Source organism: Erythranthe guttata, chromosome 2, assembly GCF_056151865.1.
Source record: "Erythranthe guttata isolate IM_541 chromosome 2, IM_541, whole genome shotgun sequence".
NCBI classification, from domain to species: domain Eukaryota; kingdom Viridiplantae; phylum Streptophyta; class Magnoliopsida; order Lamiales; family Phrymaceae; genus Erythranthe; species Erythranthe guttata.
The window spans coordinates 7551168-7576413 of NC_142534.1; the positions used below are offsets into that span (position 1 = coordinate 7551168).

General features: G+C 36.0%; 2 protein-coding genes across 3 annotated transcripts; one reads left to right on the forward strand and one right to left on the reverse strand.

Moving 5' to 3' along the window:
- Positions 1 to 322: 322 nt before the first annotated feature.
- On the reverse strand, positions 323 to 2915 carry LOC105958239 (apyrase). Its single transcript, XM_012982242.2, has 7 exons — positions 2540 to 2915; positions 2290 to 2418; positions 1897 to 1953; positions 1647 to 1739; positions 1256 to 1544; positions 939 to 1153; positions 323 to 845 (listed from the first exon to the last, which is right to left on the reverse strand). Exons 1-7 carry the CDS (start codon positions 2729 to 2731, stop codon positions 525 to 527), a joined length of 1296 nt encoding a protein of 431 aa, XP_012837696.2. The 5' UTR covers positions 2732 to 2915; the 3' UTR covers positions 323 to 524.
- Positions 2916 to 13198: 10283 nt separating this feature from the next.
- On the forward strand, positions 13199 to 19050 carry RECQI1 (RECQ helicase l1). Of its 2 annotated transcripts, none has more exons than XM_012982243.2 (10): positions 13199 to 13454; positions 14009 to 14394; positions 14485 to 14709; positions 15719 to 15882; positions 16716 to 16812; positions 16926 to 16969; positions 17754 to 17868; positions 17940 to 18293; positions 18403 to 18627; positions 18724 to 19050. In XM_012982243.2, exons 1-10 carry the CDS (start codon positions 13340 to 13342, stop codon positions 18832 to 18834), a joined length of 1836 nt encoding a protein of 611 aa, XP_012837697.2. In that variant the 5' UTR covers positions 13199 to 13339; the 3' UTR covers positions 18835 to 19050. The 2 variants fall into 2 exon arrangements, with proteins under 2 accessions (XP_012837697.2, XP_088682854.1); XM_088826728.1 differs by having other exon boundaries at positions 13360 to 13454; positions 13924 to 14394.
- Positions 19051 to 25246: the final 6196 nt, after the last annotated feature.

Consider the following 25246-nt stretch of genomic DNA (forward strand, 5'->3'; position numbering starts at 1 on the left):
AATTGCAGGTTGAAAGATGCAGGGTCCTTTGCCAATATTGCCTCATCCAGACATGAGAATGATTGTAGACAAAACTGGTTATTGCAAGCAGTCTAGGAAATGTTAAATTGAGCCTTTTATATTCCTATGATCCTTACCATGCTTACTATTGGAAGCTCGGGCCGCCACCAACTAGCTTTCAAAACTTCGGTTTTGTTGCTTTACTTTTAATTTTAGTTTCTTTTTACAGTAGAAGGCTTATAAGGTTATTTCTTTTAATTTGTAGTTTATAAAGTATCTTTTTTGTATAATATATTAATTAGATTGTTTGTAGTAACTAGGGTTTGATGAACTTATATTAATATTTTTGCTTAATAATAAATAAAAATCTGACAGTATTCTTCTCAATGTTTCTTGTCGAATCCACAGTTTATTATGGTTGTGTAGGATTAAATACATAAATCCCACAACAATGGATTGACATAAGGACTGGCTGATGAACGATTAATTGACGAGTAATGGGACAAGTTCAACTGCATAGCCGATTAATTGACGAGTGACGAGACAAGTTCAACTGCACAGCCGAGTGGCCATGCCGCCTCAAGTAATGGTAATGAAGAATCTTTCTTGTACTCCAATTGTTTGACCACCGTGATTTCTTTCAACTGATTTACCCCAAATCCATCAACCAGCATCGTGTACTCGTATATCAGATCCGAGCACAAAAACGGCACATCTCTCTCATCAAGTAGAGGGAAAATTGATTTGATGTTGTCCACTGTGGCGCTGCATGCCCTCTTTGCTGCATTCTTGTAATCTATTGGACGAATCCTGCCTGATGGTGCATCTGCTTCCACCAAGCCCGTCTGCATTTCGGATTGTTATTATATTAATTAGAGTCGTTAATGATGCCGAGTTTTATTAAAATTAATTTATAATAATAATAAAAACATTCAGACCTCAGCAGCTGTGTCATAGAAGTATGATGCCACATACAAGTTTTTCAGACCAAGTCCACCACCACCGCTCCAAACACCGTCAAAGGAGCAGTCTGTGTGGTTGCACGGGGCATCAACTCTAAGTGTCTTTCTCATTAATGCTCTGCATCTCCTCATGCTTGTGCCAGACAGGGGAGCTGATACATTATAAACTACCCCCAAGTACTCGTACGTTCCTTCAACACATACACATACACATATAAAATTCAATACCTTGCCATGGTAATTCAAATTCGACAACATTTAATATTAAATATTGAATTAAATATTAGATATACCTTGATAACCATTTGTGACACATGGATTGCCAGTGTCTCCAGAAAGATTAAGACTCTGGGCTCGACCTGCTTTCTGGCCATAGATGGAGTAACTGTGAGAATAGAGGTTATATTTAGTTCCCATTACAAGTTTGTCCATGACATAGGCATCCTCATCTTTAGGTGCATTTGCTGCAGATTTGTCTGAGATAGCATAAGCCATTTGCACTGATCCACCTCCAAGATCAACCACACCTACCGTACTCGAGTATTTTTTACCTAATGTCCCTAATAAATAGTTCACTGTCACCTGCATTTTTTGTGTAAATTAGTTTTTAGCATACATCAACACTGATCCAAACTAGTCAGGGGCTTAAGAAATTAAAATGTGGCTGGAATCAAGATTACTTACCCACTGATAAGCACCTTCGTCAGTTCCTTGAAGAGTAGATACCCAATCTGCCTTGTAACTCAACTTGCTTTCATTCTTGAAAAGATTTCTCACCTGAGAACCACAACCACATTATACTTTAACAATGAAATTATTAATAAATATATTTTGTATCAGGGTTAGGTGGAGATAGATCAAATCAACAATAATACAGTATTATATTGACACACACCATGAATTAGAAGCATAGTATAGACTAGTAGCTATTTACCGCATCTAATATGGCTTCAGCTGCACTGGCTGGTAACTGCCGCAGACCTGCTGTTGCCTGTTCATATATAGCTTCTTATTATCATTATTAATACCAAGAAGAAGAAGAAGAAGATGCATAATACATACATATGCATATACAGTTGAACCTCTATAAATTAATACAGTCGGGACAAGCAAAATTTTATTAATTTTAATACATAGATATGCATATACAGTTGAACCTCTATAAATTAATACAGTCGGGACAAGCAAAATTTTATTAATTTAGCGAAATATTAAATCATCGAAATAATAATTTAAAATATTCTTACTGAGTCGGGACCGGGAGAATCTATTATTAAGCAGATTATTAATTTATCGAGTTTCTACTGTATGTATACTTAATAATTACCCCCAGTATAACATGTGTGTTAGCAAGAAACTGTTGAGGAACAACATCTTGTGCTTTCTGCAGCATTGGCTTCAACGACTGTGCACCTCCTTCGGGGTCATTCTCATACGAACTCAGACTTGGTTTTGTCTGCCACCCGCCAGATCGATCGAGATACACAGTTGCACACACATTCATACGCATAAAGAAGAATCAACGAACGAAAAAAAATGAAAATAAATATAATTAATAATGAAGGGGAGTTAGTTACCGAAAGAAAAAACTCGTAGTCGTTGCCGACAGGAAGGAGATCCATGTTGCGGTCAAAGCTATAGACATGAACCCTAGTACCTGTGCTTCCAGCGTCAAAAACAACTGCATAATTATTAACATTCTCAATTTCATCATCTTGCCCATAATTCATCAGCAACAACAGCTGTAGCAACAGAGACGAATACGACATAATTATCACTATTTTTACTTTTTTTCCTTTTCTGGCTTTCTTTCTTTCTTTCCAATTTGTCTATTTAAACTCACTAAATAGTTTTATTACGCTATATGACACTCTAAGTTGGACCACAAAATTACACGTTTTTCATGCAGGTTCTTCAACACCACACATTACACATAGTGATGAACCAATTATTAATATTTTGTTTATATATAATAATATACTCGACCACTTGCTATATCAATTTTTGGACACATACATCACATGATCGAACTTGTCTACCTACTAGATACAAATCCTGCATGCAGATTCATATCATTTACGGGCCACCATGCATTAAAACATAAACATTATTAATATAAAAAGAAATTCTGATATATATACGTGGCTGTACTCTTCCGGTTACCTAGCGATCTCATTATCCATATTATCTCTCCTTGTCTTTTTAGGGGATTTTTACATAAATCTCTGACAAATTATCTTTATTATTGTAGGTTTTCATCCTTTTAATATATATTGGGACTCTTTGATATAATCCCATCAATACTTGCACCAAAAGGCGAAATCCCTCGCCCCCAGGGCCCCCATCCCTTGGCCCGACAAGGATTGATGGAGGAATGTAAATCATGGTAACTCAACGGCCCGTTAAGGTAACGGACCCGGACCTGGTGCCCACAAGGAACCAACCCTCATTGGAGTTAAAATTCCCACACTGCGACTGGCAGGATTCGATCCTAGGACCTTGCACCAACTTACCAGTTACCACCTTCGGAACCAGTTGAGCTACACCCATGCGGGCAATCCCATCAATACTTCTTTTAATAGGGAAAGACCCAAATTATTTTACACCATTTGAGAAAAACCCACTCCAAATTTTAGCCACCCATTTTCCCATTTATGTCCCTCCACCTTACACACTACCACACATGACCCATCACCCCATGACCCATCACCATGTCTTTATCTCTTTCTTTCTTTTTATTATCATTATTATTATTATTATTATTATTATTATTATTATTATTATTATTATTATTATTATTATTATTATTATTACTATTATTATTATTATTATTATTATTATTATTATTATCTATTTTTTTTTAATTCTTTTAATTTTTTTAATTTTTTTTTCGTTTTTTAACTTTTTTTCTCTATCAGGTATGTTAATCGACTATGAAGCATATTAAATTGACTATGATAAACTCTAGTCGATTAAGGAACCGACAACTAAAAATAACAAATCACAACTACAAAAATGCAAACTCAACTATATCTTACAAAAACAAACAATATACAAATATTATAATTGATTTATACAATTGGAATCAATAAACAAAAAATCCAAAAAAAAAAATTAAAAATTGGAGTCAATGAAGCATATTAATCCACTATGATGTGAAGGATATTCGATTAAGAATCTGATACTAAAAATAACAAATCACAACTGCGAAAAAATGCAAAATCAACTATATATAACAAAAACAAAAAATATTACAAACATTATAAATGATTATACAATTCGAATCAATAAAAAAAATCAAAAAAATTGGAGTCCATCAACCTTAATCGACTGCCAGAGCATAGTCGATTAGCTTAATCGACTATGAACATGTACATAGTCGATTAACGTTTCAGCCTGCGCGAAATTCTCTACATGCGACGTCCTCCGCCCGATCTACCAAAAAACCCTAAATCTGCATCTCCATCGTCACCACACTACCGCCACAACACACCATCACCACCTTATTTTGATATTATGACGGTTTTTTTATTACAAATAAATAAATAAAATCCCAACTCGCACCACCAACCAAAGCAGAATCACCACCCATCAAAATCCGATTCCGGCGACAAATCAAAAATTTTACCTCTTTTCGCCGCCGATGTAGCAATCGTGGCATTTGAATTCAGAATTGTTGAGGGTTTTACTGAAATCCCCTCCAATGACCCATGGAAGGGAGTTGCGAGTTCGAAGATGGCGAATTAGGGTCCACGTGTTAACTCGTCTATGTTGCTCCGGGAACCTATAAATCCCCGTAAACCTCCATGTAAATCCACCATGTCCATCGATCACTGCCACATCAATATGGTTGCGCGAGAGACTAAGAAGGTCGACTTGAATATATTTGTGCCAACACATGGCCAGACCCCCCGACTGGCCATTTTTATCCACCTAAACCCCGAACAAATTCCATCTTTCTTTTAATCTATCTACAAGAGTTGTTGTTGCCTTCGTTTCCGAGAAGAACAACAACTTAGGGTTGTGGAGACGAATCATGTATCCAATCGAATGAATTGTCAAGGGTACCCCGAGCCCTTGACAATTCCACATAATGCAATTCATGGCGATCGGCGAGTCTGCTCCGCAGACATCGTCGTTGAGCTGGAAACATCATCGTGAAGGGTGGGAAGTGGTCTTTTGCCTATCCTTTCCTCCGCTGAAGCCGAAACTACCTTTGCCCGTTTGTTCTTATTTTTTCCTGTCACCAAAATAGTTTTTCTCTATGCGATAGGGCCTCCTCCGCTTCCACTAGCAACTTGAATTGGTGTATTAAATAGCTACAGCTCACCGTTCATTTTCGTTGGGTAGGGGTCATTGGTGATGGTTGTTTATGGATGTCACCTCCCAGTACTCGCGGTCCAAATTAAAATATATCCAAACTCCATGTCGTAAGCCTGCTTCGCTCCGACCGAAATTGGCCATTCATTGAGATAACTTTCAGAGGGGTTCTTGAAGAGAATTCTTCCCGTTATGACAGAGCTTTCATCCACATCCAAGTGCAGTACAATATGTTTTCTCTGGGATCTGTGAACCCCTCCTCGTACTGAAGCGGACACTTGTGTTAGAGTAGGTGACCAACAAGCCAACTTGTGGCTGTGGTCTTTCTTTTTATCTTGTAATAAAACAATCGTTTTTCGTTCGTAATAATAAAATATTTCATTTGGCATTCTATATCTCTTATCCCATGCAAGTAGCATAGATATAGTCCTAACGAGTTACTCAATTACTGTGAGTTGATCTAGTAGAATCATGAGATAACTCAGCAATGTAATGTAACTGTTAAAACTTGTTCCTAGTCGATGGGTTACGCCAATAATGAGGATACCGGCCTTTCCCTTTTGAGACTAGCACTTAGTGTATGTGTACTGCGTCTCATCAGTCCTCGGTGTTGTGACATCGGCATACTTGAGTGGGTGCTCATACTAGATGAGTTCACTGAACTCCCTCGCCCTAGAAATCTATAAGTGGTTCTCATTCATCGAGTAATAGGTTTCTAAGATATAGTTGTACACGATTAGTGCTTAAGACCCAGACATCACCGTGACTTCACTAGAGGACCGATTGTATCGTGACCTGTCCGTGAGTCCCACAACGGACCACTCCAAGGGCCAACGTTCGTGCAATCCGAAATCTAGTGTGAAGTATGTACATTGTAGTAGGGGATTCGAGCGCTTGAGTAGTCATGGATGTCCTGTGTGTTATAACGGTTTATAATCCAAAGAATCTCTGGCCAGAGTTGATAGTGGGGTGATTAGAGAAATGTGTTTCCCTAAGTCACACACGAACGGATTTATAATACCTAGAACGTTCGCACGGTTATTGAACTTTATAAGAGGTCTCGGTGAACCAATGCCTCTAGTTCAATCGGGACATGTGCTGCGAAGGGATCGTATTGTACGCTAACTATATCATAAGGTTCTTGCAGGCACTTCACTTGTATCTAGGGAATCATGATGCGTAGTTGCTAGACGGCAATCTTGATTCGTTGGGCACCGATTTGATCGGCGATTAAGTAAAATAAGTTTTACTCTAATCGGGACTCTTGGGAGGAGTTCGTATAAGAACAATGTGTTGTTCGAATCACAAAGAGTTGTGAGCCCACGGCTAGCATAGGGTCACACTTCTCGTGTAATATGGATCCTTGATAACAATGAGCATAGGTTAATATGTTAATCTTTGCAAAGTTGGAGGTCAATATGATTGAGTCCAAGATTCGTGATTGTGGATTACGAGTCGGAATAAACGTAGAGAAAGAGACATGCGGAATTTAGTGAACTTTCTAAATTGGGAAGTTTCCCGATTTAACAGGTCCACTGAAGTGGAAGTTTCCACTTTTGGAAATTGGAAATTTCGAAGAGGCACTCGTATCGACGAGGACTTTAAGCTCGTCACAAATATAATTTTGTTATAATTTTGTGAACGATCGTTTGCTAGAAACGAGGCCGACGAGGGAATGGGCTTAATGCATCAGTGGGTCAAGCCCAATGACTTAAGCCCACAAGGGTTGAGAACCCTAGTATAAATAGACCTCAAATAAGAGTTTGAGTTCAGATTTTTTACTCCCACAACCCTAGCCGTCCAGCCCTAGCCGCCCAAGCCTCTCGGCCGCCGCTGCCCCGCCGCACCGGTGCCGTTCGCCGCCGAAAACCGCCGGTTTTCTCTTCTTTTTCTCTCGTATTTGATCTAGTGCTACATTAGGGGAAGATCGGTTTATTCGAGGTGAAACCTGATTGGAGAGGAGCTGCAGCCCCGAAGACATCGCTGCACCGCCCCACGCGCCGCTGCATCGCCCACGCGCCGCCGCCGCTGATTCGCACGCGCCGCCGTCGCCTCACCGTCGGACCAGCTGCTGTTTGGTGGTATTCCTGCAGCCCCTAGAAGTGGTATAACGCAGCTTGTACGGGTTTGAGTTCGGATTTCGATTCGTCGAAATCTCACGCTACAAGAGGTAATTAAATCGGAACTTTCGTAAATTTGATTCGAACATGTTTGTGTGAATTTTAATTTACGAGCATGAGTAATATGTGATTACGTGTTTCGATTTTTGCAATATGATGAACAAGCATGTTTTATATTTTTCGGTTTTACATGTTTTAATAAAATCGTAAATTACCATGTGTATGGCGGAAGCGTTAAGGTACGTTGACTATGTGATTAGTTCATGCATGTAATCAAAACTAGTTCGATCTAAATTTTTTTATATTCCGCTGCGTATACATGCACGATAACCAACAACTTATTCTCGTTGTGACCAAGAATGCAGCAAAGAAAACAAAAGGAGGGTAGACGCTCGTACTTGAAATCCACCCACGTTTTGGTGTCGTCGGTCTTGTGTATCTATAATCCTCGTTTTAGCCTCTTACGAACATCCACTAAAACCTTAACCCGCATAAAATCTTTTTGGTCAAGCCGTTTGTCATTTAGAAGTTGCAGGAATGTTCCGATCTTGATTGCCACCTGTTTAGCCAACGTCACCCTACGCTGGCTAGCCGTAATATCGTATAGTCATACCATTATTGTCATTAGGTTGACCTCGGCCTCCTTTGCTATGTCGCCAGGCTTAAGATCTTGGACTAGAAGGGCGTCCTGCTCCAAAATCCATGAATGTATTCATTAATCAAGTTCAAAGTATTGAAGGTTCTAGAATTATCTAGAATTCATGAATGTGGAAGAATACATGAATGAGTCTTTTGGAGAGATTCATTTATAATGATATAGAGGAAGAATATTATTAATTATGTGTTCATGTATTTTCTTAGATACATGCTAGGAAAATCCTATAAATAAACTATGTAGTTTTTCATTTGGAGCATGTCAAAAACAAGAAGAATTATTCTAGAGAGAAACAAGAGAGTTATTGAGTGAGTTTATATATTTGTGTTGATTGAGTGAGTAATATAATTTTATCTCCTCTCCACTACTCCTCCTCTCTATTTTAAGTTATTCCCTGTGTGTTTTTCACTCTATATTGTTAAATCGATCCAACAAAGTGGTATCAGAGCTACGTCTTAATAGAAAAGAGCGATGGCAACCATAAGTGGAGCTTTCCCATTTCAAAAGCTTGCAAAAGAGAACTATGATCGATGGAGCTTACAAATGAAAACTTCCTTGGTGGACAAGACGTTTGGGAAGCCGTTGAAGAAGAATATGTTGAACCTGAGAATTTGGCTTCGTTAAGCCAAGCCCGAAGGAAGACATCTAAAGAAGCCAAGGTGAAAGATCAAAGAGCGCTATCCATCATCCAACTCGATGTAGACGATAGTAACTTTGAGAAAATTTCTCAAGCTACTACGGCGAAGCAAGCGTGGGATATTCTTAGCGATGCTTTCAAAGGCATTGATAAGGTAAAGAAGGTACGACTCCAATCACTTCGTGGAGAGTTCGAGTCTTTGAAGACGAAAGACTTTGAAGAAGTTTCCGACTACGTCTCAAGGGTAGTTCTGATCGTTAACCAACTTGAGAGAAATGGTGAAACAATGGAAGTAAGAAGAGTGGTCGAAAAATACTCTGATCTCTTGATCCTAAGTTCGACTACATTGTCGTGGCAATTGAAGAGTCAAACGACGTTGAGAGTCTTAAAGTGAACGAGATATTGGGCAAGTTACAAGTCCATGAGGAGAATATCAAGAGGCTAAACAAAGGGCCCGAAGTAGAACAAGCCCTTCAAGCAAAGACGAACCTTGCTGACCAACCAAAATATGATGGTGCTCGATTTCGAGGAAGAGGTAGAGGCCGTGGTCGCGGTCCTGGTCGTGGCAAAGGTCGTGAAGGACAATTCTCGTACACCAATGATGATACGAAGCAAGAGAATTGGCCAACAAGAGGTCGTGGAAGAGGAGGATTCAATCGGCGTCAAGACAAGAAAGATGTCGAATGTTACAATTGTCGCAAATATGGACACTATGCTTGAGTGTCGAAATGAGTCAAATGATGAAAAGACTCATTATGTTGAAGTAACGGAAAAAGAAGTTGCAGAGATATCCCTCTTGCCGTATGAGGTATCGACAGACGTAAAAGATAGCTTGTGTTATCTTAATTCTGGTGCAAGCAACCACATTTACGAAAAAAACAAAGTGGAGGACTCACTAGTAGCTGAATTAATGGAGCAGCTAAAACAGAAGTCCCTTGAACTTGAGGTTAAAGATGCAAATAATTGGAAGATTAAGGAGAAACTGAAGTGCAAGACCTCAGAATGTGCGGAGTTGCAAGAAATCAATATCAGATTGCAACAAGTGATCTCTCGTATTGTCGAACAGAGAACCTTCATGCCACCATATAGGAATATGAATGATTCAAATGATATGTTGCTTCTACAAGCTCAAGCAAGAGAGGTTGAAGAATTAAGAAAACGATTATTTGAAGCAACCCAGTCAAATAAGGAGCTAAAGCTACGCAATAAGGAACTTGAAATTGAATGTTCGTATGCTAATAGATTAGCATCAACTGCAGTAGTTGAATTCAAGATTTTGTCTGAAAAAGTTGAGAAGCTAGTGAATCATAACGAGAAGTTAATGAAGCACAATGAAAAGCTAATGAATCACAATGAGATATTAGCTATCGAGATGAAAGCTTCTTTGACAAAAAAAGATCAAGTAGAAGCTGAGTATGTGGCAGCGACATCGAGTGTATGTAATGCTATATAGCTAAGGAACTTACTAAAGGAGCTCAATTTTGCTCAAGAATATTTGACACGAGTTTTTGTCCATAACAAGTCAGCGGTTGCACTAGCAAAAAATCCAGTGTTTCATGATCGAAGCAAACACATTGACACTCGATATCATTTCATCCGAGAGTGCATTGCAAAAAAAGGAAATTCAAGTGAAGTTCGCAAAGTCTGAAGATGAAATTGTCGATATCTTCACGAAACCCCTCAAGAGAGAATTGTTCGAGAAGTGGAGGAGTCAACTTGGAATGCGTGAATCAAGCTTTGGGGGGCGTGTTGGAAATGAATAAGCTAGATTCATTAATCAAGTTCAAAGTATTGAAGGTTCTAGAATTTATGAATGTGGAAGACTACATGAATGTGGAAGAATACATGAATGTGTCTTTTGGAGAGATTCATGTATAATGCTATAGAGGAAGAATATTATTAGTTATGTGTTCATGCATTTGTCTAGTTACATGCTAGGAAAATCCTATAAATAGTCTATGTATTTTTCATTTGGAGCATGTCAAAAACAAGAAGAAGTATTCTAGAGAGAAACAAGAGAGTTCTTGAGTGAGTTTATATATTTGTGTTGATTGAGTGAGTAATAAATTTTATCTCCTCTCCACTACCCCTCCTCTTTATTTTAAGTTATTCCGTTGCGTAGTTTTCACTCTATATTGTTAAATCGATCCAACACGTCCCGCTCCAAAATCCATGCTTCTTGTCTAAGGGGTGTTCGAATGTCGTAAGGAAGCGATTGCAGCAAAGCGGATGAATCTCACACCCCTTATCCGGAGCTAGGAGACGAAGTGTATTTGTCTTTATAGTGTGGAAGGAGATCTCCCGCGACGAAACGATCCGACACACGACTCAGTGATAAGTATCAGAAGCCCGAGCGTCCTCGTCACTTTGATCAACCGCAATTCCTTCTTCTTCCTCCTTCGTTAGCGTTATTTTCACGGCTAATGATTCAGTCAGGATATCCATGGCGGAGAGAGAGAGAGAGAGAGAGAGAGAGAGAGAGAGAGAGAGAGAGAGAGAGAGAGAGAGAGAGAGAGAGAGAGAGAGACACGACGGGTACACAATCTGGTAGGGATCTCCGGTGTAGCAAAATGTTAGGGTTCAGAGAAGATAAATTGATGGAAAAGAAAGAGTAATAGGGTTGGAGGACAAGCAACAAAAAATATGTAAAGGGAATATGCGCCGCAATAAAATAAATTCAAATAAATAAGAGAAACCCTAGCCAGTGAAACACGAGTTTATGGCCAATTTAAATCAAAAGCAAGTAAAAAGGATGATCAACCCGTCTGTGTTAATCTTAAACCAAAAGATTAGAGGAGAGAAATAACTGTAAGGTTTCATCCAATCAGAACCCGGTGCCTCTCACACCGGAGAGAAGATGGTGCCTCTCATTGAGAGAAAATCCTCCTCACTACCTTTCAACTTCTATACTTTGTTACAGCTTTGTTGCAACAGTAAATAGCAAAACAAAGGTCGAAATAATTTTTTACTAACAAATTACATAATTTATAAGCAATTATAAATTGACAATGGATATCGGTACCCAAAATAGCTTTAAGATATGGAATTTATTGGCATAATAATTCATAACAAAATCCAGCAAAAGGATAAGACGACAAATAAAAAAAAGTTTGTATAACGTAAATATCATGAATCTGTTTTCTAATCAAACTCAATGTGCTTTCATCGTTCAAGAACTTATGAACAAAAGTTTTTCAGAGTTCAATAATCCCACTTTCTGCATTCTTTGATAATAACATGGTTGTTGCATGCAGAATTGTCTTGCAATGTCAAAACAAAATAAATATCTTGAAGGTTCGATTATCTCTATCTGCTGTTTTTCCACATTGTTTCTTGCTTCTGTGCGAACAAATCAGCGAGATTCAATCACGGCTTTTCGCTTTTTGAACAGACCGGTGATTCATTTACTTTTCTCTTCCCTTCATTGAATCAACCGTTACATTAAAAACTTTGTGTACATTTAATTGCACATTACAACATGCAAAATGCATTTTGATAATATCAAATGCAAATTGTAATAAGAAACAAAATAATGCAATTTCAAAATCACAAAATGACTAAAAATACAGTAACAAGACAAATGTAACCATTTTGCTATGACACCAGAGTGCAAATGAAATACATAAAAAACAAAAGGCACATTATATACGCAAAATACAAAATAAACAACAAAGTGCAAATGCTACTATGGTAACAGCAAGATATAAATATGTTAAACAACAAATGCAAAATATATACTTCACCAGAAACAATAAAATCCAAACAAAAAGCAAGAAAAACAATCAGAAAATAGTGTAACGAAAAACAACAAAATCCCAATACAAAATAATGTACCAAAAGTAGCAAAATCTAAACAAAATACAAAATAATGTACCAAAAATAGCAAAATCTAAACAAAATATAATGTAACGTGAAACAACAAACTCCAAACAAAAAATCAATGAGCTTCATAGGAAAAAAAACACAAAAAGATTACTTATGATCAAAAAGCACAAAAAGCGACAAAATCAAAAAAATGTTGCAATCGACATCAGAAACTAATATAACAAAAAACAGCAAACTCCAAATAGAAAATAATGTCACACAAAATAGCAAAATCCTAACAAAAAATAAATAAAGACTTTCGCAGAAGACAATTTTTTTTTTATCCGAAGTCGAAATCTTAAATCTGCATCTTTTAATACCTGAACAAAAAATCCAATCCATGGCATTCCGTGAATGAATTGTCAATAAAAACATTGAAAATATTAAGAAAAATAGGAAAGTTGCTCATAAATTTATATATTCCAAATCTCTACCCCTAAATTAGTTTTGGAGTTTAAACGATCGAGATAAATACGATCATATAATTACTAAAACTGATTTAGGGGAAGAGTTTTAAAATATATGTATTTTTCTTAAAAGCAAATCAATCATATTAAAATATAAACGTTATTGCAATATTGGACTTATAAGTTGAATTAACAATTAACAATGTATAATCTATTACCGTAATAGGAGGAGACCTATAGAAAATTACCCCTAAAAAAACTACACCTAAGAAAAATTGGCCCATAAATCGCGTGTGTTAACAACAAAATACCCCGCCATATCTGAGCAGTGAAACTCGATTAAAACTTGAAAGCGCGGGAAAATCATCGTAGAAATGGAGAATCAGGATATGGAGTTGGAGAAGGCGAAATTGATAAGCTTGGCTCTGGAATTCGGATTTGACGAGGAATCCGCCAACAAATGCTTGCACCGCCTTGTTGACCTATATGGTCAGTTTTCTCGCTTTTCCGTCATCAATTATTTTTATTTTTTGCTTTGGTTAACGACTTACTGTCATAGAAACCGTATGCCTGCTTAATTCCTGAAGCATTTTTTATGGAAAAATGGCAACATTTGTCTCATATTTAGGTGAGCTACGAACGAATCATCAATTTAGTACTTTTTACTTACAATTTTTATATGTTTGCGGTTATCTGGATTATAGTCTTGTTTTGGTAAATAAATGTTTGGAATTACCGTAACCTTGGTTCCATTTTTGTCTTGTGCTAGCATGAGCACCGAGATGTAGTAGTAATATAATTAAAGCAAATAAAACAAATGCTTCATCGACTACTGAAATGTTGTAAATGAATATCTGCAGAACACTCTATTTTGATAAATGTACTTTGTATTCCTTTCATATTTGCTTCTTTTATACAATATTATCCAATCAGTCAATTTCAGCATTTACGCTTGCAGAAGCACAACTACCATAGAATCCATTGTACTTCGGGGTTGACTGGATTTATTGACTGCGATTATTACAATTTTGCCCTTGTTAAAGGTGATGATGGGCGAGATTTCATCACTGTGGAGTGCTGTGGTGACGACTTTCTGGCATCACTTGCTGAGTTTATGCAAGACACTGAGGATTGGGATGATGTGCAAGCCATGGAATCAGAAGCTTGTGGTGCGTTGGCCGAGATTCTGGACAAGGATCTTCACAACTATGGTGCTGAGGTTGAAAGAAGAAGTAGCCAAATTCATGTCATACCCGATTCTCATGAATCTCAGAATCCTCAAACTATCATGCAACTGGATTCTTCAAGTGAGGATGAAGTGGCACTCCAAAGTATTTCCAAGAAACGTACGAAACCTTCCTCTGATGGTTTTACGAACGTCAGAACTCATAGCACTTCACCAAGTTTGATTAGACCTTCATCAATCTCAGTAAGGACTTCTCTAAACTTTTTCCACATCTTACGTATCAAAAGGAATAAAAAGAACAAATACCATATAATAATATGAATCTTTTTGAAGGACTATTGGAGTGATCCAGCTCAAAGTTCAGTTTCATCGATTTCCGACGGGACTCTGTCATATGAAGAGCTGCAGAAACTGGATGATATAGAACTGGCAAATGTTGTTGTATTTGGTAATAGAGGTTTTCGGCCGTTGCAGCATCAGATTTGTAAAGCATTTCTTGCTCAGCGAGATTGTTTTGTTCTTATGCCTACTGGAGGTGGTAAGAGTCTTTGTTACCAGGTCAGACAATGGCAGTATAGGCCTTTTGCTTTTCTATCTTTTACATTTTCTGAATGGCAAATATAACAAAATTTTACTTTATTCTGGTCTTGCTAATTTATGGGCCAATCATATAGCAAAATTTATTTACTTAGCTTGTCTGGCATCTTGGTGAAATTATTTACCATTGTTTGTTATGCATTTGATTGTTTCCCTTTGCTTAGAACTCAATGCTAGAAAGTAGGTTATCTTTGTGCATTGTCAAGGGAAAGTCCACCCTCCCCTTAGTAAGAACTTTTAAATATTCATTGAACACAGCCACTAACTAACCCATTGGTTATTGTAGTTATTTCAGTTTTGCCTTCTGCACTGCATTTCATATGACTAATAGCATTTTGTATCCTTAAGTATTCGGGTAATACTAGAGATAGTTCTGTTACATTCCCCCTTTGGGCATCATTTCCTTAATGGTTTTGACTCATTCTTGAGCTCTTGAGGATCCATTATGTGATTTAAAAAAAAAACATTTGGGGCATTTAATCTTCAAATGCTATACAAGTAAGTTGTTCTTGTCAAAAGTCCTGATATCAGTGAGTGTAGAATGATCATCCTTTTCATCAATTTGTTGAAACTATATAATTTTGACCTGAAAGTTGTATGTAAGATCGAGTTGTACGCTTGCCTTGAATTTTTTGTTTCCTAGACCTTTTAGCTCATTCGGTATTCGTTTCATCTTTAATTTGACATTTAGTACGTATCATGTCCTTGTGTAAGCTACACGGGGTATTACCAATGAACAATTCACTGATCTGGACTAGTATTATCTTGGTCATTTCTCTTCCAAAGCATCACATTCTTTGCTTATTTTATCCTTCGGTATTGATTTTCAAAGTTAAAATGCTGTAAATGTGAGATTTATGTTTCATGTCAGTAACAGACAAGCAAGAGTGATACATAATCTGGATTAGTATGCCTTCATCTCTGGTGAGGCTTATATTTTCTTACTGTGATATGCAATGCTGTGCTGCAGCTTCCAGCCATTCTCCGGCCAGGTGTTACTATTGTTATATCTCCACTTCTTTCCCTCATTCAAGATCAGATTGTTACATTGAATCTCAAATTTGGAATACCTGCAACTTTCTTAAATTCTCAACAGAAGCCTTCACAAGCCGCAGCCATACTCGAGGAATTAAGGTAATTTCAGCTTATTGCCAATCCGTTCTGATATGTAAGTATAACAATTTTTCCCACCCCCCTCCAGATTTATTCTCAAATTTCACTACGTGAACAAAGCCCAATTATCCTCTCGTAATCTCTTCTATGAACACTCAAAAGAGATTCCAGAAAATCATAGACCAATCCGTGATCTGACTTATATTCTTGAATAAATGCAACACTATTAAAAGGAGGAAACTATGTATTTACATTGTAAACTGTCATACATCGTATGAAAGTGCACTTTGTGATCCTTACTTGATATAATGCAGTGGGTTGATAAATTTGCTGGTCTTCTTGTCTATCCTTTCAATTCTCTATTTGGAAAACGTTACGGAATAGTGTGCATGCCTATCACATAGCACCATTCATATATAATTTACTATTTTCTTGATTTATTACATACTTTTGAGTCAAACTATCTAACTTTAATTATTGTACAAGATACTGTTTCCTTAATTGTAACCCCTGCTCCTGGCTAGAGAATGGATGGACATTTTGAATGGTATGAAGTACATCTTAATTGTGGATGCCTCACATTTTATGCTATCAACCTTAAAATTTTCAGTCAATTACTCCTTATGACAGTATATCTTAATGTTACAAATTTTATGTAGCAGAGTGTGTGTGTTTGTGCGCGCGCGCTCGCTTGTGTTTGCTTGTGCATAAAACTCCTATTATATGCAGTGGACGTTTATATATCTCCATTATGAATTCCAAACTGCAAGTAGTTGTCTTGTAAAATATATTTATTCAGTGCATATTAATTGTTGTTCCATTTTTAAGTTTCACATTTGTTTCAATGATTCTAGGAAAGATAAGCCTTCATGTAAACTTTTGTATGTAACTCCAGAAAGGGTTGCTGGAAATTTACCATTTCAAGAGATCCTAAAATGTCTACACGTGAAGGTAAATCTTTGCTATGAAATGGAAAATCAAATCAAAATTGGTGCTTTGCACGTCCAAATCCATCACTCTTTTTTGGTGACACTGAATATGAGAAAATCATATTGCTATTTCAGGGGCAATTAGCAGGATTTGTTGTTGATGAAGCTCACTGTGTGAGGTATGCTTTCCTCATTTTCTTAAGTTCTAGCATGTTTAAGAAAGTAAGGTTTTTCAGTGATCTTTGTATTCTGAGTGTATTTGTATTGATTTTAAGATGGAGAGTGCAATCTAGTCAACATACTTATGTGGAAAGATTGAAATACATGCAATTACACGGTGTTATTTTCTTTTTTAATTCATAAAGCTATGTTTCATGTCGATGACTTGCAACCTACATGAATGAAATGGTATAAAATTTGAAAAGGAAGTCTAAATTTGGTTAGCGTTGGGATTCGCAACCTGCTTATCTCTTGAAAGTGGGTCGAATTTGTCCAAAGGCTAAAATTTACTTCTAGTATTCACCGTGATGATGGTGTTTCATTATCCACCGAATGAAGTTTTAAAAAATTTCTTCTGCTGTAATTTGCTTTTAACTGAAAGCATTTTTTCCTCATCAGCCGAAATCTGCCCTCGAAGACCTTTTTACTGTTTCTTCCTGGATTCTCTATAAATTAAGGAGAAGAATCCTAGAGAATAAGAATAACAAGTGCTATGACGAGAAAAAAAAAACAAGTGTTGTGAGAAAATTTTGGGGTATGTATAATATTTTTAGGAGCTTTTTTCTTAGCATAAATTTCTATTGTGGCAGTGGACATAGGCTTGAAAAACTAGCCGAATCATGTCAATCCTTGTGTAATTTGTTTTGCCATAGTTTTTGTTTTTTATTTTATCATCCATTTTTACTAAATGTGCCATTTGATCCTTCTACCAGCCTAACATTATCTCTTTGCAATGGTTTCCAGCCAATGGGGTCATGATTTTCGTCCAGATTACAGACTCTTAGGTTGCCTTAAGCAGAATTTCCCACGCGTTCCTCTGATAGCTTTAACTGCAACTGCAACACAAATAGTTCGTAAGGTTAGATTACTTTTTCTTGGACACATCTCAAAGTAGCTGCAATTTCTTTTTTTCTGACAATTCATCTGCAGGATATCTTAAACTCGTTGAGAATCCCCAATGCAATAGTGCTCGAGACAAGTTTTGATCGGCCCAACTTGAAGTATGAAGTGATAGGAAAAACTAAAGAACCGCTCAAGCAGCTGGGGAAATTACTGACGGATCATTTCAAAAATCTCTGTGGAATTGTTTACTGCCTTTCGAAAAACGAATGTGTGGAGGTATCGAAGTTTCTGAACGAGAAAATGAAGATTAAAAGCGCGTATTACCATGCTGGTTTGTCTGCTCGTCAGAGGGTTGAAGTTCAGAAGAAATGGCATAGTGGAGAAGCCCATGTCGTTTGCGCTACCATAGCTTTTGGGATGGGAATCGACAAACCTGATGTTGTGAGTAGTAAAATTGTGTAATCTGAAAATAAATAATTGTGAGATGATTATTTTTTTTTTTTAGTTTGAATCAAGAAAGTTGAGCTTTGAGTTGTGTTTGTTATTTCAGCGATTTGTTGTTCACAACAGCATGTCGAAATCAATAGAGAGTTACTATCAGGAATCTGGAAGGGCGGGAAGAGATAATATGTCAGCCACATGTGTTGTTCTCTACCAGAAGAAGGATTTTAGTAGAGTCGTTTGTATGCTTAGAAGTGGGCAAAGGGGTAAAAGTGAGAGCTTCAAACGGGCTATGGATCAAGCTCGGAAAATGCAAATGTATTGTGAACTCAAGGTACAAGCAAAAGCTATATAATAATGTGTGTATATACTGAAAACCCGTAATTAGTTTCGTTTAGAAGTGATTAAAGTTTTAAAAACCGTGGTGCAGGTTGAATGCCGTAGGCAAGCTTTACTCGAACACTTTGGAGAATCCTTTGAGCCGAGTGCTTGCAAAAATGGCCCCAGTCCTTGTGACAACTGCCTCAAGTTGAATCAATGACATTACAGCAGTTCACACATTTTTCTGTTGGCATAACATTATTTCAGACTGAGGACTAAACTAATGTTCTCCTTTATTTTTCCTTCTTGAATTGAGCCATAGCTTGATACAGTTAAACCTAGCGGTGTAAACGAGCCGAGCTTGGTTGTTTTGGCGAGCTCGAGCTCTTCGAGTATTGTTTTTTTCTGAGCTCGAGCCTAGCTAAGCCATTTTGTGTATTTTTTATTTTTATTAATATTATTAGAAATTTATTATTATAAATTATAATAAAAAAATTTGAAATAAAAAAAATGACCTGTATTTATTTATTTATATGAATTTATTTTTTATTTTATATTAATTAAATTTTAAAATGAAATTTAAAAAAAAAAAGGTCGTGAACTACGTACTATGGGCTTACGAACGACTAAAAATGAGCTCGAGCTCGACACGCCAGAAAGCTCGAGTTTGAGTTCGGGCCTTTGTCGAGCCGGCTCACCGAGCTCACGAGTCGGCTCGGCTCGGCTCATGTACACCCCTAGTTAAATCTCTATAAATTAATACAGTCAGGACTAGCGAAATTATATTAATTTATCGAACTAATATTTTAGTACATTTTTACCGAGTTAGAACCGGAATAAATTTTATTTAAGGGGGGTTATGAATTTATCGAGGTTATATTGTACTTGCATTTTTGCACTTGTGATACGGATGAGCTAAATTGCTAGCATATCTCCATTCTCCGAGAGCATAAGTTATATTCAATAGCTAAACATCTTATTTTTAACTATTCAATCCAACAAGATTCTTCAAATTTAGCCAACTATTATAGTATAAAATATGTTGTAAATGATACACTATTACATCTTATGCATGAGATATCGATAGGATTAATTCAATAAATTTTAGCTAACTGGTTTATTTTATTATTCGTCAATATTTAACCGTAGAATATATTGTAAATAATACTATGTTCGTTTATATGCATGAAAAATAAATGGTAGATATACATATTTATAAGGTTAATCTATTGAATTTTAGATACCTACTATTATTTTTAAATATTTAACTATAACTAATATTATTTAATTAATACTCTATCATATCACATGCATAAAATTTAATTAATAAACATACACATTTACAACATTAATTTATCAAAGTTTAGCTAATCAAAATAATTTTAGAGAAGCTAAAATGTTATCTGTAAGTTTATAAAATTGAAGGTTAGCCTTCAAATTATTGCTATTAAAATTGAACTACCTTGTTCAAGACACCTATTTTTTGAAATGATTACCTAAAGGCTAAAAAAATTCAATAGTTGGGTAATAATGAGCTAAAAGTTCCGTTGTTGGAAATGGTCCAATAATAAGTCTTCCCTTTCGTTGAATTTACCCTTTTATTTTTAATTTGTTTATTATTATTGTCAATTATTTTGTTATTATTATTTTTTTCTACTATAACCCAAATGTCCAAGCTTTACATAACTAATTATGAGGACAAACAACATTTAATTATCAAAAAAAAAAAAAAGAGGACAAACAACATTCCCCCATTGTTCGTCTACCAGTTTAATTTTGATGCGGTCGTCGTACGTCTATACGTACTTGGAGCGAACTTTTGTGGTCAAATCAATCAGAATGAAAATTGAGTTTCAGGATAAATGTTATCACCCACTTGTAAGATAAATTTTGTCTTTTAAGAGGTGGAGTAAGTTCAAACCTTTGATACTCTCAAGTAGTAGGGGTGACGAGCCGAGCCGGCTCAAGAGCTTGATGAGCCGGCTCGCAACTTTTTTTTTTTTTTTTTTTTTTTTTTTCTTTTATATATAATTTTTTTTTTAAATAATGTATAATAATATAAAATATTGTAGAAATAAATATTTAAAAATATGTATAATAACAATTTATTTTTTATTTTGTAATTTTTTAAAATATTATTTTAATAATAATTAAAAAAATATTAAAAAAAACAACAACAACAAAATAAGCTTAGGCTCGAACTCGGCAAAATGGACACGAGCTCGAGATCAAACCAAAAAAGAAGGAACTCGAAGAGCTCGAGTCTGCCAAAAGAGGCGAGCTCGGCTCGTTTACACCTCTACTCTGAAGTAAACTCCTCATGTTGTATGGTTGCATCATGGTTGTGGGGCTTGAATGAACCTAAATCAATAGATTATTGGATGGTTCATTTATTAGATTTGACCGATACGAACTATAGTATCACATTTTTGTACAGAGTATATATATAATGTTGAGGTCAGGTATCATGCTAAATTGCAAATAGTCAACACTCATTAACCCAATCCAAGGACTGATTCTTATCATCATACATTGGTGGAATCTTTGATGGTCCCATGATCCCACATTCAGACAAGACACAATGACTTTAACATTAATATTATTGACCAATAACTAGCACATGCCAACCAGCTTGCCATTTGGTATGTTCTAAGTTTTAACAACTCTTTAGCTTCATCCACTAACTCATCTTCTGCTGGTTCTTTTTCTTTTTCTTTTTTTTTTTTTTTTTTTTTGGAATTTGGGAGAAATTATTTAAGGCCCTTCATGTCAATGGTATTCAAGCATCTAAGGATCGTCTCTTTATCAAATTTTCCGATTTTTATGCCGACTAAAATTACCCCAACCATTTTTTATATGGGTTAAATTTATTATGTTACTTATACATTTTTATGATATTTTTATTGAAGATATTAATATTTAATGATACATTTCACTAATAGCTTAAGCTTTTGGTTGAGATGGTCATTCAACATGGTATCAGAAGTCAGGCCAAATGAAAGGTCCTGAGTTCGAACCCCACATCCACCCATTTAAAAAATATTTCAAGTGCAAGGCTTCAAATGTAATTCTCCTGCACTTGAGGGGGCGTATTGAAGATATTAATATTAAATGATACATTTCACTAATAGCTTAAGCTTTTGGTTGAGATGGTCCTTCAACAATTTTGACTGATGCAACTCTAGTTTCACAAAATTCAAAACATGAAAGTTGTATATCTTTTTATTAACTTTTCAACCCTACTTGAATTACTACAATGTTAGTTCATGTGAAAATATTATGACAACAAAAAATTACATGGTCATTTATCTAGTGAAAAAAATATAACTTCAATGTTATTTTGACGGGAAAATTACATCTTTAGTCCCTTAATTTTACCATGATTCATCTTTTCTTCCACATGTCCCTAAGTGGACAAATTTCACCTCCCATTTACCAATTTGTAGATCTTTTGCTCCGTTAGTTGGCCATTTATGACTAACTCAAAAAAAAAATGTTGCTAAAATTAGGATTTTGAGTTGATTGGGGCTACAAACAGAGTTAAAGGTCTATTTTATTAGAGTAATTTATTAAATTAACTTGAAAATAGTACTTTATATTTATTAAATATTATATTTAATCGCATGTAAATATATTAAATTAACTTCTTAAATTTAGATAATGTAAGTTTTTATTTTATTTATGTCAGTATTTTTAATTCAACTAAATTTATTGAATCTAATTTGAAATGGGAATTAGATGGAGGTCCCAAAATGTTTTTATAGCTATAAGGACACACGCATTATGCCATTTTACTAAAAGTCCTTGTGCGCTTCCCCTCTAACATAATCGCTTAAGAAAACTAACAGTCACGGTGACGCGGTGATTTGCACAGTTTAGTTGCACAACTTAGTTATATTAATAAACAAAAACTTAGTTAAAATACAATAAAGAAAAAACTAAAATAAGATAGATGCTTCCCACAACATATACATAATGTACACAAACAACTTAGTTACACAACTTAGACAACTTAGTTACACAACTTAGTGATATGTTTTATTATTTAATTTAATTAGAATTAGTCAAATTATATGTTAGTGGGTAGTTTTTTTATTAGTGGACATGAATTAAATTAGTGGGTTAGTGTGGTTAAGGGGTTAGTGGGGTGGTAGTTTAATTATTTATGAGTATTATAAATAGGGTAATTAGAATGTTACGTATTATGAAGTTTATGAATCAATTAATCTCCCTTTGTTTTCTTTTAATTCTCGTCTTTAATTCTTCTTCTAATTCTCCTCCTAATTCACATCTCTCGATTTCTTCTTAATTCTTGAAACTATGTTTTCTTGCTTAAATTACCACGTAACAATGGTATCAGAGCCGTTACGTTCCATGGAGGCACGTAACCAATCAGATGCTGAGTTTCGTGCTGAGGTTATTGAAACCCTAGCTCGACACGAATCAAATTTCGACAAAATACACAACACCCTCCAAGTTGTTCTCACCGAACTTCGAGCTCTAAGAGCCTCCTCCAAACCCGAAAATGATGTCAACCCCTTTGTTGTGGGAGAAACACCACTGCCGGTCAAACAAAAAATAAATATATCTACAACACACTCAACTCCAAACCCTGCCCCAAATACAAACCTCAAACAACAAATTCCAAAAGTCGCCGCAGATATAACGCAACGGAATGGATTTTCCAAGCCAAGCAATATTTTGAATTTCAAAGTATTGCCCAAAATCAGCAGGTGCACCTCGATTCATTTCGTTTGGAAGGACTCACTTTGGAACGGAATCGCCGGTTAATTGGGTTCAAGGGCTCGTCGGCCGGGGAATATTTTACTAAGGCGTTGCTCTACCGTTTTAGCCCTACCGAATTTGACGATCCTTCCGAAGCCCTCACTCGTTTCATGAAACAAACACTCATTGATGTCATTTACCATGCAAAGTTCGAACAACTCTCTCAAATATGTGATGGATCACCCGATCAACTGAATTCGCAAAATGATCCCATACACGTATCAAGACTATATCCTTGAGGACAAGGATATTTTGAGTGGGCGGGAATGATATGTTTTATTATTTAATTTAATTAGAATTAGTCAAATTATATGTTAGTGGGTAGTTTTTTTATTAGTGGACATGAATTAAATTAGTGGGTTAGTGTGGTTAAGGGGTTAGTGGGTAGGGATGGCAATGGGTACGGGTTTGGCGGGTCTTGGACCCGGAACCGACCCGTTTGGGGCGGGTCTGGGTCAGCTAAATGGTTCTGGGGCGGGTAATGGGTTTAAGTTTCTAGAACCGGATGGTTCTGGGTCGGGTTACGGGTCTTATTGGAACCGACCCGGAACCGACCCGTACATATATATATATATATATATATATATATATATATATATATATATATATATATATATATATATATATATATATATATTAGTTTCGAGTTTCATTTATCAAACTATCAATTTTCATCTTGTTTATTCTCATTTACCTATTTTCACTGTTTTATTTTCCGATTCTCATTTCTCGTGAATAATATTTATGACTTGTCGACCACCGCTAATTGTCTTCCATTTTGAATTTACGTATTATCGAAGTTAAATATAATTAATTGTAATTTTATTGTTCATGTTATGACACTTGAAGAGATTTTTTAAAATATTGTATTTTAGTATTGAGATTATTTCGTAAAAATATACAAGCAAAATGTTATGAAAGTTAAAAAATATTAAACTTTTTGTATGTTAATGGGTCTAACGGGTCTGGCGGGTCGGAACCGTTTAGTTAGGGTTTGGGTTGGGGCGGGTCTGGGTCTAAGCTTAAGCGGGTTGGGGCGGGTCTTGGGTTTATATATTTTTCGTGGGTCGGGTCCTGGGTTTAGGCAAACCCGGCCCAGAACCGACCCGTTGCCATCCCTATTAGTGGGGTGGTAGTTTAATTATTTATGAGTATTATAAATAGGGTAATTAGAATGTTACGTATTATGAAGTTTATGAATCAATTAATCTCCCTTTGTTTTCTTTTAATTCTCGTCTTTAATTCTTCTTCTAATTCTCCTCCTAATTCACATCTCTCGATTTCTTCTTAATTCTTGAAACTATGTTTTCTTGCTTAAATTACCACGTAACACTTAGACAACTTATTTCATAGCTTAGTTACACAGCTTAGTTAAATAAGTTGAAGAAAAAAAATTAAATCGCTGGTGCGTACATCACCACACCAACATTACCATCACCATCACCATCACCATCACCATCACCAAACAATTCTTAATTCTTTTTTTCGGTTTAGTTTCCATGATTGTTAGGTTGCAACGAGGATGAATGAGTGTAACCAAAATCGTATGTGTGTATAGTTGCGTATGTGTGTGCGTGTGTGTGGTTGGTTATGTGCGTATGCTGGTGTGTGATTATGTGTGTGGCTGAGTGTTTCAACGATGACAGCGGCAGGAAGTAGGGTTGGAGCAGATTTAATATGCAACAGGGTTGGACGAAAATCTGACGGAGTATGGGGAGTCTGAAGAACATAGAACTTTTAGCAAATTGCAAAATTTAGTATGTCCTGATTTGAAAAATAATTAAAGTTGAGGAGTATTTAGCAAATTGCCCCTTTAAAAGGACCTAATTGGTTTTTAATCATTATTT